We start from the raw sequence: 18916 nt of genomic DNA, 5'->3' as shown, positions 1-18916 counted from the left end.
AACTTGGCGAATAATGAGAAGAGAAGCTTAATATGACTAAGATGGAGCAATTAAGATGACAAAGTGAGCAGAAAAGAAGGATCATGCACAGAAATGAAGAACAAGATGAGTGAGAATGAAAAAGGATGAAGAAATATCAACAGATAAATAGTTGCTTAGCAAGCAAAGGTGGAAGATTTCAGATTCAAGTAGTATCTTTGGTTGTTAGTTGTAATTGGTTCCCAGTAAATGCATATATTCGTTTGCCCAGAACAACAAAAAAAAAAACTGTTATTTGTTTGCATCAATTTACTAAGCAATGGTATATCATCATAAATATATGATGTTTTCCTAGAAATTTGGAGCACCTCCTCACAGATTGGTTTTGCACAGATTGGTTTTGCCAATAGTTGGCAAAACCTCCTCAAATATATCCTTTTTTCACTTTCACTAGAATTATTTGTCATGTTTCATATGTTTCAGATGTGTGAAGTAATTTAGTCCTGACATGCTGAATTCTCAGTTCACATATCCTAGATTTAAGTTTTGGATGTGGATGAATGAAATGCGTTTAAGGTTATCATCTCAATCCATATAGTGACTTGGCATCTCTTTTCAGCAGAAGAGGTCCACTGCTTCTGCATAAATGCCTTACATTCTACATTCACATTGCACTGCTTTTAGTGCACTTGATGGTTTAAGACTCAAATGTTTCTTTGATATGCTTGACTTTAAAGACGTTCGGTGGAGTTCTTATTATTCTGAGAGATTAGTTTAATGCAGGGACTTAGCTTTCTTAGGTTAGGGTTGAATTTACGAATGCTTGGTAAACATCATAACATGCTCAAGGAAATACCAATGGGCTACCTAATATCCAAGAGTTTCTAGTATTAAGAGGACTTATAGACAATATACTAGTATTAACGTTTATGTTGGTCCCATACTTTCTTGTTCTCAATCTTATATGCAAAATGAACTCCTTAAGAAAATCATTTCTGTCTGAGAGAATGCAGATTCTGTAATTTTCTAGTCAACCTGATTCCTATTGCTTCGGTTTCCAACTATTAATGAAGATGGTTTCGTCCAAAACATTCCTGGCACCTCAATGTTCCTTTAACAATTGAATGAGCAGCTATTCAATTAAACAGCAAGGCTCTCAAGCAGCATTCCCCTTCGAAACAACACTTGCCCTAGCTCATGTTTGCCAACCATCAAAACTACTCTTGAATGCATTGTAGTCCAGCACTCTTCCTTAAGACTCAGATACAAAGAAATATACTCTCCAGCATTAACACAAAACAGACTCACTTTACTTCTTCCTCTACATTACCCAAGCATTGACATAAAATGTAATTATATTCAACAACAGCAACAAATTAAATGTCCCTGAGGAAAGGAACAGTGTACATATTCAAACAAAAACCAGCACTCCAATGCCATTAATAAAGAGATAAACAGCCAGTGGGTTCACTTGTAATTAATTCCCAACATCCATTAGAGCAGTCTCATAATATTTTAATAGTTTTTCCTCCACACACAAGATAGCACTACAGAAGGTTTGTGCTTTACCCAAATGACAACACTGTCAGGTGCACTGAAGACATTGTAGGCTTGCTTATGCAATGGAAACATATCATATTTAATGACTCAAGCAAGCTCAGGAGGCAATCAAGAATTAAATTCTAAATCTTAAAAAAATGAACTTCTCAGAATCATGTTTCTTTTGGCTTCCATTCTGTCAAAATTTCAGACTCCAGTCACTATCTCTCTGGGTTTAGTATGGTTACAGGAGTGCAAAACCAATCTGTGACAGTTCCAACTATTGGCCTTCTAGGTTGGAGTTCCAACTGTTATTGTCTGCTAGAATTTTATAATTAATATTACAGAGGCAGAGTCAAGGTGCTTATGCACCAAAGTGCCAAAGTGTACTCTGCTTATGTAGAATAACAGTCAATAAATAGGAACTCATCTACAGTCATACAAGAGATCGCAATGTTCAGAGAGCCAAAAGATTTCTAAGCACCTTCCAAGCAAAAGCTTAGCACACTTATACATCTAATGGGCATTACCATCCATGGATCATTGCTTCAACCAAACTACAGTAGTCAAACTTTCAACCCATTAGGTATGGCAGTCATAAAAACACCAAGTAATGGCATGGCTTACCAAAGAACAATTGCACTGCCATGACAGGAGAATCATTTGGCATGTGTTCAGACACATCCAGAGTTAATAGAAAGACAGTTTCCTATTCAGATTCTGGTTCTTCTGAACCCTCCTCAGTGTCGTCATCATCATGATTTTTATCATCTTCTTCCCCTTCAATATCTTCTTCAGTGTCAGGGGCATTATCGTTATTTCTTCTAAGTCCATGAAGCTGCCTGAAATCAGGGGCAACAATATCAAGCATCTCATTCAAAGCTTGGTGCTCATAGCTTTGCCGAGAAGCTAACTTGGGAGGTGGAGAATTTTGACTTCCTGCCACTGCATCTTCAGGCACTGTGTGTTGACACTTCAAGCTACTTAATAGTAGATCTTGCCTGGACCTAATATTCTCACCTGCTGCTGCAATCTGACTAGCATCAAAATCTTGATTAATTCCTTCATCACTGATCCTTCCTGTCCCTGGCTGTCTGTCATCACTCCGAAGAGATTCATTGTCGCCATGAACTGAACCAGCTGTACTGAATGCCCAACTACCAGCAACCTCTGATGCTAATAGATCAATTGTTACTATCGAATGCTTATCTCTCTTGTTTCTAGCATCTATCTCATCTCTATGCTGCTGACTGACAGGAGATTGACTCTGCCTCTCCCCATTTAACAAGTTTCCAATAGGATGGGATGTTCTCACCAAATGCTGGCCACTGTTATATGTATCAGGTAATCTTTTTGGTTCAGCACCAGTCCTGGTGTTTAATGTTTCCCCTTGATTTTCACCAGCTAAGTCTGTCCTCACCCATTCCATTGGAGCTTGTTCTTCATCTTCAAGTTGCATTGTTTCTCCTCCCAAACCCCCTTCACCATCTCTTACTTCATCATCCTCCTGAACCGTTTCTCTTAGATTCTTGTTTGATTTGGCAGGCTCATTCCCCATAGGATATGTACAAAACTCGATCCTTCTACATCCACTTGTGCTTTCAAGCAACTGAGCTGCATCTGCTTCTGCACCAAGGAATTTTAGTTTCCGATCATAATGCAATCTTTTTGGAATGGAATGGTGAACAAGAAGCCAAGGAATTACCATTCAAGTTCAATCAAGTATGGCTACAAGATAAATATTTAGTGGACCTGATTAAGATATCTTGGATGAGGCCTTTAGGGATAATGAAAAATAAAATGATGTATCAGGTCACTCAAAAACTGCACAGGCTAAAGTCAAAGGTTAAGACATGCATCATCAAGTGCAAGAAGACACTCTCTCGGGAGTTTTCTATTATAGATAAAGAGATTTCAGAATTGATGGACCCTACAAGGCCTAATTTCCTATCTGAACAAAGCAAAAATACAATATTGGAGCTCTCTAAATTATCAGGCAGAGGAATGGAGACAAAAAATAAAAATGACGCGGGTTTCTAGGGGAGATAATAATACTAAGTACTTTCATAAGATAGCTTCCAAAAGAAAAAATTCCGACACAATCTGGTATATTAGAAATATGGACAATATAATACTAACTACTCAGAAAGACATCCTACAGGAAGTTGTAAGCCATTTTAGTAATCATTGGATTGGCTGGGAATCACATTCTTCCTCCCCCAATCATCCAGTTTCTTCACAGGCATGAGCTGTTCACTCTTGCTGATATTGGCTGCCAACAATCTGTCATTTCCTCCTCTTCCAGTTGGCCACATGCTGAAAATTTGGCTCTTCTGATGGAGCTCAATGTCAAATGGGAAAATTACAGATCTCATCTCTATCACGCAGATATTGCTCTGTCTAAGAGGGCAGATAGGCATTCTTGGGGCGGTCTTTCTCATGGAGGAGAAATCTCTACCAAAGAAACATACAAGTACATATACAACATGCAAAGGTAGGGGAAGAAAATCAACCATATGAAAAGTATGGTGAAGATCACGCTTTCCTTGCTGATAATTTAAATCCTGAAAACACTTTTGAGGTCACAGAAATACAGTTCATTAAACTAATCCTATTTTCACAGACACTGAAAGTAAGGGAGCTGTAGACTTTCATGGTAATACACCTGGCACCTCAGCATTTCATTGTGAGTTTGAGTAGGAATAACGTAACCCCCATGTTGCACTTTGATGTAGACCATGACTTTGTCCTTTCTTTCTTTTGCTTAAATATTTGGTTTTTCCTTTCTTTCCAAAGCATTGACATGACAAAACTACGGGAAATAATCCACTCTCTATTTTGAACTGGACTATTGAATATGCTGGATCTATGAGGGAGTACAAGTATAAAAAACTGTTGAAGTTACAGTACAAGGATCCAAAAGGCAGTCAACTATGCATCCAAATATGTTCAATGGAAGGACATACATTCAATATATGCTCCATAGAATATTCATAATTCCAACATAAAGTACAAAGTCAGGGGCCCTAAAATCCATTTTTCCTGATTTGATCCCATGTGAGGATCTTACGTCATCCAACTAGCCAAAGGAATTGAGGACCATGGGAAAACACCATTCATCTAGATTTTCTTCCAAATGGGATCCTAGTGGATGTCTTGATGACCAACTATAAGAGAGTAGGATTCCTTGAGAGTAAACATCCCTTTGGTTTGAGAACCTCACCAGAGTTTGTCTTCATCCTGAGCATTGGATATTTTTCATTTTTGAAGCTCATGAGCTAAAATAGGCCAGGGAGAGAAAGATGGATGTGATTGCCAATCTTCAACTGTTTTCCATTCCTTCCATAGCCTAGGGGATTGAATCAGTTTCTAAAATTCTTCTACAGTAAGACCCTGATGCTTTGAAGTAAATGTTATTAAATCTCTAGGATTAACAATCCCTCAATTGTGGCATCTATTGCCAAGAATCTTTTGAGAATAATGTAGTCACTAGTGTGACCATTCCAGGTCTCTCAAAAAACATGACTTTGAATTAAGGTCTAGTTGGCCTGTGGCAAATTTCATATGGAAGATCTTAGAGGATGCTTGGTTGCTTGCAACTTTTTCAATTGAGAAGAGTGGCCATATTTCATATCCCATATTTGTTTCTAGAGTTCATCTCTAACCGAAGTCAATCCCAACATAATTTCTCTTCCAATGCTTTGTTTAGGATCCCCAAGTCTCTAAAGCCCCACTCAATTTAGGATACAAAGCTTCTCTCAGGATTTATATCAAAATTTCTGAAATATGGGCAACAACTACCATTAATAACTTACCTTTTGCAGTGACCACTATCTTTATATCCCTCCAGACATGAATTCAAGATAGTTTTTGAACCCAAATTTTGACAAAATCAGATCAATAGATAAGTATAACTATGCACCCAATCACAGGAGAAGAAACTATTTAAAAAACTAAAGCAACTACAACTGATACTGGAGTTTAAAAATTCTTTGACATCAATTATCAGACCATCATATGACTGGAGGTGTGTCCTTTGTGATGCCTAAGGTCTATTGTTAGACATACATTACTGGTTCTTGGTCCAATCATGTTGGTATTCAAGACCATAACCTTGATTTTCCTGCGATCCAAATAGGAGCGTGCTTAGAGAATGTGCAACCCCAACAAGAAATCACAGAGTTTCATTCATTGTGGACACTTGTAATATTATGGCAAGACATATAAGATCAACAAATTACAGATCTCATCTCTATCACGCAGATATTGCTCTGTCTAAGAGGGCAGATAGGCATTCTTGGGGCGGTCTTTCTCATGGAGGAGAAATCTCTACCAAAGAAACATACAAGTACATATACAACATGCAAAGGTAGGGGAAGAAAATCAACCATATGAAAAGTATGGTGAAGATCACGCTTTCCTTGCTGATAATTTAAATCCTGAAAACACTTTTGAGGTCACAGAAATACAGTTCATTAAACTAATCCTATTTTCACAGACACTGAAAGTAAGGGAGCTGTAGAATTTCATGGTAATACACTTGGCACCTCAGCATTTCATTGTGAGTTTGAGTAGGAGTAATGTAACCCCCATGTTGCACTTTGATGTAGACCATGACTTTGTCCTTTCTTTCTTTTGCTTAAATATTTGGTTTTTAACTTTTTCCTTTCTTTCCAAAGCATTGACATGACAAAACTACGGGAAATAATCCACTCTCTATTTTGAACTGGACTATTGAATATGCTGGATCTATGAGGGAGTACAAGTATAAAAAACTGTTGAGGTTACAGTACAAGGATCCAAAAGGCAGTCAACTATGCATCCAAATATGTTCAATGGAAGGACATACATTCAATATATGCTCCATAGAATATTCATAATTCCAACATAAAGTACAAAGTCAGGGGCCCTAAAATCCATTTTTCCTGATTTGATCCCATGTGAGGATCTTACGTCATCCAACTAGCCAAAGAAATTGAGGACCATGGGAAAACACCATTCATCTAGATTTTCTTCCAAATTGGATCCTAGTGGATGTCTTGATGACCAACTATAAGAGAGTAGGATTCCTTGAGAGTAAATATCCCTTTGGTTTGAGAACCTCACCAGAGTTTGTCTTCATCCTGAGCATTGGATATTTTTCATTTTTGAAGCTCATGAGCTAAAATAGGCCAGGGAGAGAAAGATGGATGTGATTGCCAATCTTCAACTGTTTTCCATTCCTTCCATAGCCTAGGGGATTGAATCAGTTTCTAAAATTCTTCTACAGTAAGACCCTGATGCTTTGAAGTAAATGTTATTAAATCTCTAGGATTAACAATCCCTCAATTGTGGCATCTATTGCCAAGAATCTTTTGAGAATAATGTAGTCACTAGTGTGACCATTCCAGGTCTCTCAAAAAACATGACTTTGAATTAAGGTCTAGTTGGCCTGTGGCAAATTTCATATGGAAGATCTTAGAGGATGCTTGGTTGCTTGCAACTTTTTCAATTGAGAAGAGTGGCCATATTTCATATCCCATATTTGTTTCTAGAGTTCATCTCTAACCCGAAGTCAATCCCAACATAATTTCTCTCCCAATGCTTTGTTTAGGATCCCCAAGTCTCTCAATCCTAAAGCCCCACTCAATTTAGGATACAAAGCTTCTCTCAGGATTTATATCAAAATTTCTGAAATATGGGCAACAACTACCATTAATAACTTACCTTTTGCAGTGACCACTATCTTTATATCCCTCCAGACATGAATTCAAGATAGTTTTTGAACCCAAATTTTGACAAAATCAGATCAATAGATAAGTATAACTATGCACCCAATCACAGGAGAAGAAACTATTTAAAAAACTAAAGCAACTACAACTGATACTGGAGTTTAAAAATTCTTTGACATCAATTATCAGACCATCATATGACTGGAGGTGTGTCCTTTGTGATGCCTAAGGTCTATTGTTAGACATACATTACTGGTTCTTGGTCCAATCATGTTGGTATTCAAGACCATAACCTTGATTTTCCTGCGATCCAAATACGAGCATGCTTAGAGAATGTGCAACCCCAACAAGAAATCACAGAGTTTCATTCATTGTGGACACTTGTAATATTATGGCAAGACATATAAGATCAACAAATTACAGATCTCATCTCTATCACGCAGATATTGCTCTGTCTAAGAGGGCAGATAGGCATTCTTGGGGCAGTCTTTCTCATGGAGGAGAAATCTCTACCAAAGAAACATACAAGTACATATACAACATGCAAAGGTAGGGGAAGAAAATCAACCATATGAAAAGTATGGTGAAGATCACGCTTTCCTTGCTGATAATTTAAATCCTGAAAACACTATTGAGGTCACAGAAATACAGTTCATTAAACTAATCCTATTTTCACAGACACTGAAAGTAAGGGAGCTGTAGACTTTCATGGTAATACACTTGGCACCTCAGCATTTCATTGTGAGTTTGAGTAGGAATAACGTAACCCCCATGTTGCACTTTGATGTAGACCATGACTTTGTCCTTTCTTTCTTTTGCTTAAATATTTGGTTTTTCCTTTCTTTCCAAAGCATTGACATGACAAAACTACGGGAAATAATCCACTCTCTATTTTGAACTGGACTATTGAATATGCTGGATCTATGAGGGAGTACAAGTATAAAAAACTGTTGAAGTTACAGTACAAGGATCCAAAAGGCAGTCAACTATGCATCCAAATATGTTCAATGGAAGGACATACATTCAATATATGCTCCATAGAATATTCATAATTCCAACATAAAGTACAAAGTCAGGGGCCCTAAAATCCATTTTTCCTGATTTGATCCCATGTGAGGATCTTACGTCATTCAACTAGCCAAAGGAATTGAGGACCATGGGAAAACACCATTCATCTAGATTTTCTTCCAAATGGGATCCTAGTGGATGTCTTGATGACCAACTATAAGAGAGTAGGATTCCTTGAGAGTAAACATCCCTTTGGTTTGAGAACCTCACCAGAGTTTGTCTTCATCCTGAGCATTGGATTATTTTCATTTTTGAAGCTCATGAGCTAAAATAGGCCAGGGAGAGAAAGATGGATGTGATTGCCAATCTTCAACTGTTTTCCATTCCTTCCATAGCCTAGGGGATTGAATCAGTTTCTAAAATTCTTCTACAGTAAGACCCTGATGCTTTGAAGTAAATGTTATTAAATCTCTAGGATTAACAATCCCTCAATTGTGGCATCTATTGCCAAGAATCTTTTGAGAATAATGTAGTCACTAGTGTGACCATTCCAGGTCTCTCAAAAAACATGACTTTGAATTAAGGTCTAGTTGGCCTGTGGCAAATTTCATATGGAAGATCTTAGAGGATGCTTGGTTGCTTGCAACTTTTTCAATTGAGAAGAGTGGCCATATTTCATATCCCATATTTGTTTCTAGAGTTCATCTCTAACCCGAAGTCAATCCCAACATAATTTCTCTCCCAATGCTTTGTTTAGGATCCCCAAGTCTCTCAATCCTAAAGCCCCACTCAATTTAGGATACAAAGCTTCTCTCAGGATTTATATCAAAATTTCTGAAATATGGGCAACAACTACCATTAATAACTTACCTTTTGCAGTGACCACTATCTTTATATCCCTCCAGACATGAATTCAAGATAGTTTTTGAACCCAATTTTTGACAAAATCAGATCAATAGATAAGTATAACTATGCACCCAATCACAGGAGAAGAAACTATTTAAGAAACTAAAGCAACTACAACTGATACTGGAGTTTAAAAATTCTTTGACATCAATTATCAGACCATCATATGACTGGAAGTGTGTCCTTTGTGATGCCTAAGGTCTATTGTTAGACATACATTACTGGTTCTTGGTCCAATCATGTTGGTATTCAAGACCATAACCTTGATTTTCCTGCGATCCAAATAGGAGCATGCTTAGAGAATGTGCAACCCCAACAAGAAATCACAGAGTTTCATTCATTGTGGACACTTGTAATATTATGGCAAGACATATAAGATCAACAAATCAAAAAATCCACACACAAACAATAATTTGTTTGGGAGGCAAATCAACTATGAATTTTGTTAGCAAAGAAATTCTACACCTACAGTACATGAACAGTTTCAAGCAACCAAATAACAACCCATTTACAGTGGCAAATACCAAATAAATACCCAATCTAAGGTAATACCAAGTGTTTCATCTCTCATATGTGAGACAAGACACATCGACTCTAAAAACATGACAATAAGGATTTCAATTATTTTAGAATTTAGAAACTAGAACATCTACATGATACAAATTCAATCATACAACTAGTACTTACTAGTACTACATCAATGATGATCAAATGGCAAACACAAGAAGTTAGAACCACAAACTGTGGTCTTCTCATTAAGTCATAAAAATCAGAATGTAGAAAACATACAACATAGATATTGATTCAATGCTACTACAGATTGGAATGCCAATGGAAAATACAAAATAGCATGGACACTAGAACCATAGATGGAAGATTCTCATAGCCGATGACTATCAGTAGTCCTCCTCGATGCCATAATCATTAGAATTTGTGTATTACCATTGTTGTCTCACCCATCATCCTCCTTCTCTATACTTAATCCAATATATGCATTTGCTAGTGTGGAGAATGAACGCTCAAGAGGATAACCATCATCAAAAGTGACCAATTATAGCACTAGTCTAGAGGGAGTGCCCTAGGCTCTACACTGCACTAATGAAGAAGCCCTAGATGCGGGAGGAAAGGGAGATCTAGCACGGTGAAGGAAGCCCTAATGTTGCCCTATGGAGAAGCCCTAAATGCTGCCCTATGAAGAAGTAGTAATATGCAGCCATGGAAATGAAGGCAGAAACCCTGGCCGCAAGTCTAAGGAGAAGAGATGCCCTAAACCTAGTCGCTACGCTGCCTAATGGAGATGGCACCTCAACATCGTCCTAGAAGAAGTGCTCTACACATGGAATGCCCTTGCTATCATGAAAGGAAAAGCCCTTATCCTATATGCAGTCATAAAAGGAAAATCCCTTATCCCATACGCAGTCATGAGTGAAATAGCAATCAGTGAAGGCAGTTGGGAAAGGACAAAAGGATCCATGGATTCCTCATCCCTCTTCAAATTCGCCAAGGGTAAAGTCGAAGCAGAGCATATCATCAAAATGGCGCAGCGGAAGCTTCTGATGGCCTACCTACATATCACTTCAATGGGAAGTCCGGATCTCAGGGTGAAAGGAAAGGCAGATTACAATAAGTTCGGCCATTATGCGAAGGAATGTACAAATGGCAAGGACACATCTATTGATGAAGATAACAATCATTCCAAGGACATCTTCAATGATCGAAGGAATGACAGATAATGAAGGTCATCAAGGAAACGACTGACTCTTCAAAGAAAGCAAGGAACCCCAGGTATGAAGAATCAAATGTTGTTTCTGATAAGATAAAGAAGCGTTATCTTGTATTGGCCCTCTCCTTCAGATTCTGTGGGAAGCTAGCTTATTGATTATAGTGCTTCAAGGCACTTCATCGAATAGAAGGGTGCTCTCTTGAATTTGGTAAGAAACAATCGTGGGATTATATTTGGAGTCGATGCCACCTATCCCGAAAAGGGTGTAGGAAATGTTACCCCTCAATTGAATGAGGGTAACTCAATTCATTTACAGAATCTCTTTTATGTACCTGATCGCAAGAAGAACCTGGTGTCCATTTCGGCAACGGAAGTCAAAGGTTTCAGGGTGGCATTCATCGATGGGAAGGTACGTGTTTGAAAATAGAATTTTCAAAGATGCTTTTACTCATGGGTTCAGCATTGGCAATTTGTACCAAGTTGCAGGATGGTCCATCGGGGACCATGTTAGTTGACACATCTCATCTATAGCACCAAAGGTCTACTTATTGTGGGGCCTTACTCGATGTGAGTCAGATGGTGACTGGGATGCCTGAATACAAAAGGAGCATGAAGGTACATGTCTGAGATGTACCGAAGGAAAATCTTACAAAGGGACCATTCCCCTCATGTAGCAGGCTATGTCACAAGGTTCGCTGAATTTGAAGGTTCAGGTTTGAAATTCGGCGAACCTCAAAAAAAAAAATTGAAATTCGTTCAAGTTCACCGAACCTGAAATTTGAACCCAAAAGGCGAACCTAATCAAATTTGAACCTCATCCGAACACGAACCTGAACGCGAATTTGATCGATTTTTTTTAGGTTCGACTTAGGGTTTGCCACTTTTTTTTTACAGTTTTATTTGCCTGTTTACGTGAAAAACCATGGGCCGCATACTGCTTTTCTACAACGATTCCCGCCAATTTTTTCTTTATAAACAATGGCGCTCTAAGGATTTGGCACAAGCTGTGCCAGTCGGTCGAGTGAATAGAGTATTGAGTTAGCAGAGTGTTTGTATTGGCATAGCAGGAGTGCATTTGTATTGGCATATTGTTGTGCATTTTATTGCGCTGTGCAGTGTGAGCCTTGAGGAGATCGATGTAGTCCTGCAGCGGCATGCAGGCACCTTGCAAGTTCAGTCACTGCTAGTCGCTGATTACGCGGCTGCTTGAGCCCGTGCCCACTACCATGTGAGCCTATAAGCTATAGCCGTAGGCTGTGCAGTGTGAATCGTGATTTGTTGCACCTTCGTTCGAGCTTCAACGTTGACTGTAGTGTGCACGACTAGAACACGTTACACGTAACACAGGTATCGTCGACCCTCTAGTCCATCATATAATAACTTATAGTTATAGAATCTGAGCTAACGACTCAAAACTTTGGACATATATTAATATTCTACATTGCAATCATCTAAAAAAGGAAAAAATTCACGGTTGGTGTTGGGAGTTCATCTCAGTCAAAGATCGGTAAATCAAGTGGGACAGCTACATTAAATTCTCTTTGAAAGCCCATGTAGAAACAAGAAGTTGATGATGCTGTAGCTGATATGTTTTTTGAATCTGCAATTCCATTTAATGTGGCAAGAAGCCCTTACTTAATCAATGCGTGTAAGATGATGGCAAGTTTTGGTAAAGGATATGTCCCTCCTAGTTCTGAGACTATAAGGACCACTCTTTTGAAGAGGTCAAAAGAAAGGGTTACAAACAATTTGCAGAAGATCAAAGACTCTTGGAAGGAAACAGGGTGCACACTTTTATCAGATGGTTGGTCAGATATGAATCATAGACCTCTTATTAATGTGTTGGTTTATTGCCCTAAAGGGGTACTTTTTTTTAAAGTAGTTGATGCATCAGGGAATAAGAAGACCTCTGAATTTATTTTCAAGATTTTAGAGGAAGCTATTCTTGAGGTTGGAGAAGAAAATGTGGTCTAGTGCTTCAAATTGTGTCGGAGCAGGAAAAATGATCATGGATAAATACAGAAAAATATATTGGACACCTTGTGTTGCTCATTGTCTTGACTTATTGTTACATGACTTGGCAAAGTTTCCATGGATTAATGAGACAGTTCGGAGGGGGAAAAAATTTCTCACTTCATATTTAACCATCAACTCACATTGAGCTTGTACAAGAATAATGCATCTAGAGAGTTGCTCGGGCCTTGTGACACCAGGTTTGCCACATATTATATTACTATCAAAAGGCTAGTTGAAGAAAAAGGGAGTATAAGAGGTGTTTTTTACAACACAAAAGGCTACTAAAAGGCTACTAAAAGAAACAGAAACAAACACACCATATGACACCGTTATTTTTGGACCAATGTACCCGGAAAAACCCAATGCGGGAAAACCAGTGCAGCTATCTGAGGGTTTTTTTTACTAAGCAATATAAGAGTACAATCTGGGTGTCAAAACTGGCCTACCCAACAGAGAATTTCCTTAGCAGTAATACCTCACAGTTTCTCACAGATCTCCTGGCTGAAACCTCAGATAATCATTCCGGCAGCTCCTCAGCACAAAATTGCACTGAAACCCCAGCGTCTGCCCAATCTGCACTGCGTCAGCCTCTCCTTGCCCAGCGTTGGCCCTGCGTCAGCCTATCTAGGCCTGTGTCAGCCCCAGGAGGCCCTGCATTAGCTCTCTAGGCCTCTGCGTCAAATACGCTGGCCTCTCTGGGCCTCTGCGTCAAATACGCTGCCCTCTATGGCTTGAAGCAAATCACTGCGGGTTTGATATGAGAGGATTGATAATTGTCAGATGAAGCTGAGATTCACTAAGAGTGAAGCCAATTCAAACCATTGTTTGAAGATTGTGGATGATAGACCTCTCATACCGACACCTTCTAAGAACGACCTATTTCTGATAGGTGCAGACCCTCTCACTTGCAAAAGTAAGAGAGAGTTGGATTCTGAATGTGGAATGGTAAACTGCAAGATCATGACTACCTCGAGGATATTAACTTTCAGAAGTTATATTGTGATGTCGGACCAGATTTGGGAAATGCCTCTAAGTTTCATAAACTCATTTGCATTGATGTTCTTTGTGAACTTTCGTCCGTATATATGTTTTATAGTTAGCATGGTGAGCTCATATTTGGTTGAGCCTCACTAGATTGGTGCCAAGAATCTTTTGAGATATCTTCGGAGCACAATCTCTCATGGATTGAGATTCACTGCCTGAAATATGAAGCTGCATGATTATTCGAATGTTGACTGGGCAGGCAATGGGGAGGATCACCAAAGAACTTCTCAGTGCTAGTTCTCCTTGGATTTTGCTTCGATATCATGGATGAGCAAGAAGCAGAAGTCGATTGCTTTAAGCACAGCCGAGACCGAATACATAGCTACGAGTATGATCTTGTGACGTTGCCTGGTTGTGGAAGCTCTTCAGTGTGTTGTTTGTACACATGATGAATACCACTGTGATCCTCTATGACAACCAGGGGGGATTCGATTGTTGAGAAATCCTGTATTCGATGATTGCTCCAGTAGATAGACATCAGATACTAACTTATATAGAATATGGTAAGTCGATGAGCGAGGAGGCTCCATCGTATTGAGACTGATGTACAGGTTGCAAACATTTTGTCAAAGCCCAGGGGAAAGGTCAAATCTGTGACTTTCCCGAACAACCTGGAGTCGTTGAGAGACCTTCGTATATATTACTATCAAAAGGCTAGTTGAAGAAAAAGGGAGTATAAGAGGTGTTTTTTACAACACAAAAGGCTACTAAAAGGCTACTAAAAGAAACAGAAACAAACACACCATATGACACCGTTATTTTTGGACCAATGTCCCCGGAAAAACCCAATGCGGGAAAACCGGTGCAGCTATCTGAGGGATTTTTTTACTAAGCAATATAAGAGTACAATCTGGGTGTCAAAACTGGCCTACCCAACAGAGAATTTCCTTAGCAGTAATACCTCACAGTTTCTCACAGATCTCCTGGCTGAAACCTCAGATAATCATTCTGGCAACTCCTTAGCACAAAATTGCACTAAAACCCCAGCGTCTGCCCAATCTGGATTGCGTCAGCCTCTCCTTGCCCAGCGTTGGCCCTGCGTCAGCCTATCTAGGCCTGTGTCAACCCCAGGAGGCCCTGCGTTAGCTCTCTAGGCCTCTGCGTCAAATACGCTGGCCTCTCTGGGCCTCTGCATCAAATACGCTGCCCTCTATGGCTTGAAGCAAATCACCCCGGGTTTGATATGAGAGGATTGATAATTGTCAGATGAAGCTGAGATTCACTAAGAGTGAAGCCAATCCAAACCATTGTTTGAAGATTGTGGATGATAGACCTCTCATACCGACACCTTCAAAGAACGACCTATTTCTGATAGGTGCAGACCCTCTCACTTGCAAAAGTAAGAGAGAGTTGGATTCCGGATGTGGAATGGTAAACTGCAAGACCGTGACTACCTCGAGGATCTTAACTTTCAGAAGTTATATTGTGATGATGCTAGACCAGATTTGGGAAATGCCTCTAAGTTTCATAAACTCATTTGCATTGATGTTCTTGGTGAACTTTTGTCCGTATATATGTTTTATAGTTAGCATGGTGAGCTCATATTTGGTTGAGCCTCACTAGATTGGTGCCAAGAACCTTTTGAGATATCTTCGGAGCACAATCTCTCATGGATTGAGATTCACTGCCTGAAATATGAAGCTGCATGATTATTCGAATGTTGACTGGGCAGGCTATGGGGAGGATCACTAGAGAACTTCTCAGTGCTAGTTCTCTTTGGATTCTGCTTCGATATCATGGATGAGCAAGAAGCAGAAGTCGATTGCTATAAGCACCGCCGAGACCGAATACATAGCTACGAGTATGATCTTGTGTGACGTTGCCTGGTTGTGGAAGCTCTTCAGTGCGTTGTTTGTACAAATGATGAATAACACTGTGATCCTCTGTGACAACCAGGGGGGATTCGATTGTTGAGAAATCCTGTATTCGATGATTGCTCCAGTAGATAGACATCAAATACTAACTTATCTAGAATATGGTAAGTCGATGAGCGAGGAGGCTCCATCGCATTGAGACTGATGTACAGGTTGCAAACATTTTGTCAAAGCCCAGGGGAAAGGTCAAATTTGTGACTTTCCCGAACAACCTGGAGTCGTTGAGAGACCTTCGTATAAGGGTCCTGCATGTTGCATGCATTGAGCTCTGGGAGATCTAAGGGGTTTGGGGTACTTACTGGAGCAACACACGACCATAGGGCAACTCACCCTCCCCTAATGGTGCACTGTGTACAAGATGAATAGCTTAGCCTTCCCTTGTAATACCCCAAGGTGACTTTGGGATAGGATGATTCATTCTCCTGTGAGCCAGGATGATTAGTTCTCCTGTAGGATAGATGATCAATTCCCCTATCGAGGCATCCTACCCATGCAATCTGAGACTCATTGGAAGTACCTCTCATCTGATTAATGAGCAGGGAAATGGGGTTAGGGACCATAGTAGTATTATCGATGACAGCAAGATGTATGGTGCAACAGTGGTGCAACAGTATGGACAACAAGATGTATGATGCAGCAATGGTGCAGCAGAATGGACAACAAAATGTATGCTGCAACAATGGTGCAGCAGTATGGATAGCAAGAAGTTTGTTGCAGCAGTGGGACAACAATGCTACATGGTGCTGCAATGATACAGCAATGGGACAGCAAAGGCAACTTGGTGCAGTATGGTGCAGCATATGTTACAAAAATGAGACAACAATGGTCAATGGCATATAGTGCACAACGGGACAGCAATGGTACAATGGTACAACATGGGACAACTAGTATTTAGTGTGGCAAATTCATGGTGTTGTTATGGTATGGCAAAGCACAATGAGACAACCATGACATAGTGCAGTAGTGGCACAACGGGACAGCCATGACATAGTGCAGCAGTGGCACAATAGGACAGTCTTGTCAAGAGGTGTAGGATTCATCTAAAGAGCCCTTTAGGACAGCCTTGGAGGAGCCCTAGTTGCTGTACAACATGCCCTAGCCGCAAGCCTTATATGCTATCCTAAAGGGATTAAATCACAGTGAAGAGAGGCTCCTTCGATGTCCCAAAAGAAGGCTCTTCATCACAGCAAGGAGGCTTCCATGCGCTGTCAAAGGAAGCTCCAAAAGAGCCCTAGCTGCAGTCTTCTATTCACATCTAAGAGGCAGTCAAAGGGAGCCTAAATGAACCCCTAATCCACAATAAGAAATAGACTAAATACACAGTCCTAAAGGATGTGTTTTAGGTGTTGTTCAAGTAAGGAGACCTAGCGCGTCTTAGCGGTAGTCTTAAAGCCCAACCGCATTGAAGGGAGAAGTCTCTACAACTGTCTTATGAGGAGGACCTATACGCTGTCAAAAGAGGTTCTAACTTTGAGTTTTCTTCCAAGTCTAGGTACTTGTCTATGATTTATGGCACATATGCAAGCCTTGAAAGTGTGAGAATGTGCAAGAATAAACTCCTGGGATAAATACCCATTTGATTATAAGGACTTCTCTTACATTGATGTGAAAGTGTCAGCAAGGAAATTTGCAGATATCTTAACACAGAAACAAGCAATCACATTCCATTAAAATGCACTTAACTTTACATATGCCCAAAAGCAGAGGAAATAACTAAGCTGGAATCCGATCCAAGAAAATGCCCCATATTATCATCCTATGCTTAGTAACGCTTACAAGGAAATGGGTTGGGTATGTGTTTAAAGTCTGTACAATCAAAAAGAAAGAATCTAAAGGTAGCCCCAACAATCTGAACAGGCAACAGGATATCAGTTTACCAAGTTAATCTAATAATGTAGCACATATGGACTCATCTTGATATTGCTGCCTTGAGTTTACTAGCTATTTCACTTGTCAAAGCGAAGGATATTCCCTTCGATTATGTTTATACAATGGGCCAGTATCTTGAGCACTGAGGAATCAGATGAACGCAGCTGATTTTATCTCTCTAGAGGTAGCACTGGTGTATTCTAGCTGTGTAAATGTCATTTAATGAGGTTGCAACTTTTTACATATTACAAAAAAACGTGAATAAATGGCAAGATCATAAACAACCACACAAACGGCAACTGTTTTCCATTGAGAAGAATCTATATACCCCTCAATGTCCTGCAAGGCAAGGACATGGATTGAAAAGAATATATATACTCTTCTCAAAATATTCCTAGTTCTCCAAGTTGCAACCGAGCCTCAAGAACTCAACGGTTGCAAAGCATTGAAACCCATATTCTTGTACTCTGGTTTTCGTCATATGATTAAGACAATAAAAAAACTACACAAACATATGCATCCTATTGATAAAATCGGTATACCCCTATCAAGGTCTTGCAATGCAAGATCGGCTAGATTCAACCAGTTTTGGGTTTTGGTGTAGATATCCGTATACTGCTCAGCCACAACCAGTATTTTCTCCTTCATCGCTGTCTTAGCAAGTGCAGAAGTGCCAAGAACAAAATTTTTATGATTTTTTTGAAGTCCAATAGTCCCGGGTGTTTTAATATAATTTTAACCCTGAGATGACAGGTTATGACGAAATCTGCAACGACTGGGAATCCGGTAGGGTATACGACGGGATGTGATGATTCTCGCTGGAGTGGGAGGAAGCTGCTATGGTCCCTGTCTCTAATTTTGCCTGCAGTTTCTACACCCTATCTTCAAGGAGCTATTTTTTAAGAAAACAAAGAGAAAGCTAAAACACATACCTGTTTTGGGCAAAAACTATGGAAGATCGGCCTCACAGAAAAAATAGTAGTAAATGCAGAGCTGGTAAACCTGTCTTGGCTATTGCTCCTCAAAGCACACTGATCTGTCTGCTCAAAAGTTTTCCAAATCGTTGAATACCAGATATTATAGAGCCCACCTTGCCAAATATCATATAATAATATAAGACAGCTGGTTCAGAAAATAAGCTTTCCACTGGGTGTGAACCCTGACAGCCACACCTTAATCAATCGTTGGAAGAGAATGTTCAGGCGGTGGGACTTCGAGACAAGGAGAAACGAACAGCCGATTGGCGC

General features: G+C 39.7%; 1 protein-coding gene across 1 annotated transcript; it reads right to left on the bottom strand.

Moving 5' to 3' along the window:
- Positions 1 to 1423: 1423 nt before the first annotated feature.
- LOC149256311 (uncharacterized) lies at positions 1424 to 18916 on the bottom strand. Its single transcript, XM_089460724.1, has 2 exons — positions 18602 to 18916; positions 1424 to 3144 (listed from the first exon to the last, which is right to left on the bottom strand). The coding sequence occupies exon 2, from the start codon at positions 3074 to 3076 to the stop codon at positions 2228 to 2230; it is 849 nt and encodes a 282-aa protein (XP_089316850.1). The 5' UTR covers positions 3077 to 3144; positions 18602 to 18916; the 3' UTR covers positions 1424 to 2227.

This window comes from Pinus tabuliformis, chromosome 7 (assembly GCF_031772625.1).
Source record: "Pinus tabuliformis cultivar Carrire ecotype Pingquan chromosome 7, CPIR1, whole genome shotgun sequence".
NCBI classification, from domain to species: Eukaryota; Viridiplantae; Streptophyta; class Pinopsida; order Pinales; family Pinaceae; genus Pinus; species Pinus tabuliformis.
The sequence above is the reverse complement of the archived record's forward strand: the minus strand, read 5'-3'. Positions and strand labels throughout refer to the sequence as shown.

Coding starts and splice junctions, on each gene's coding strand:
- LOC149256311 (XM_089460724.1), bottom strand. CDS start 3,076: ATGGGGAATGAGCCTGCCAAATCAAACAAGAATCTAAGAGAAACGGTT.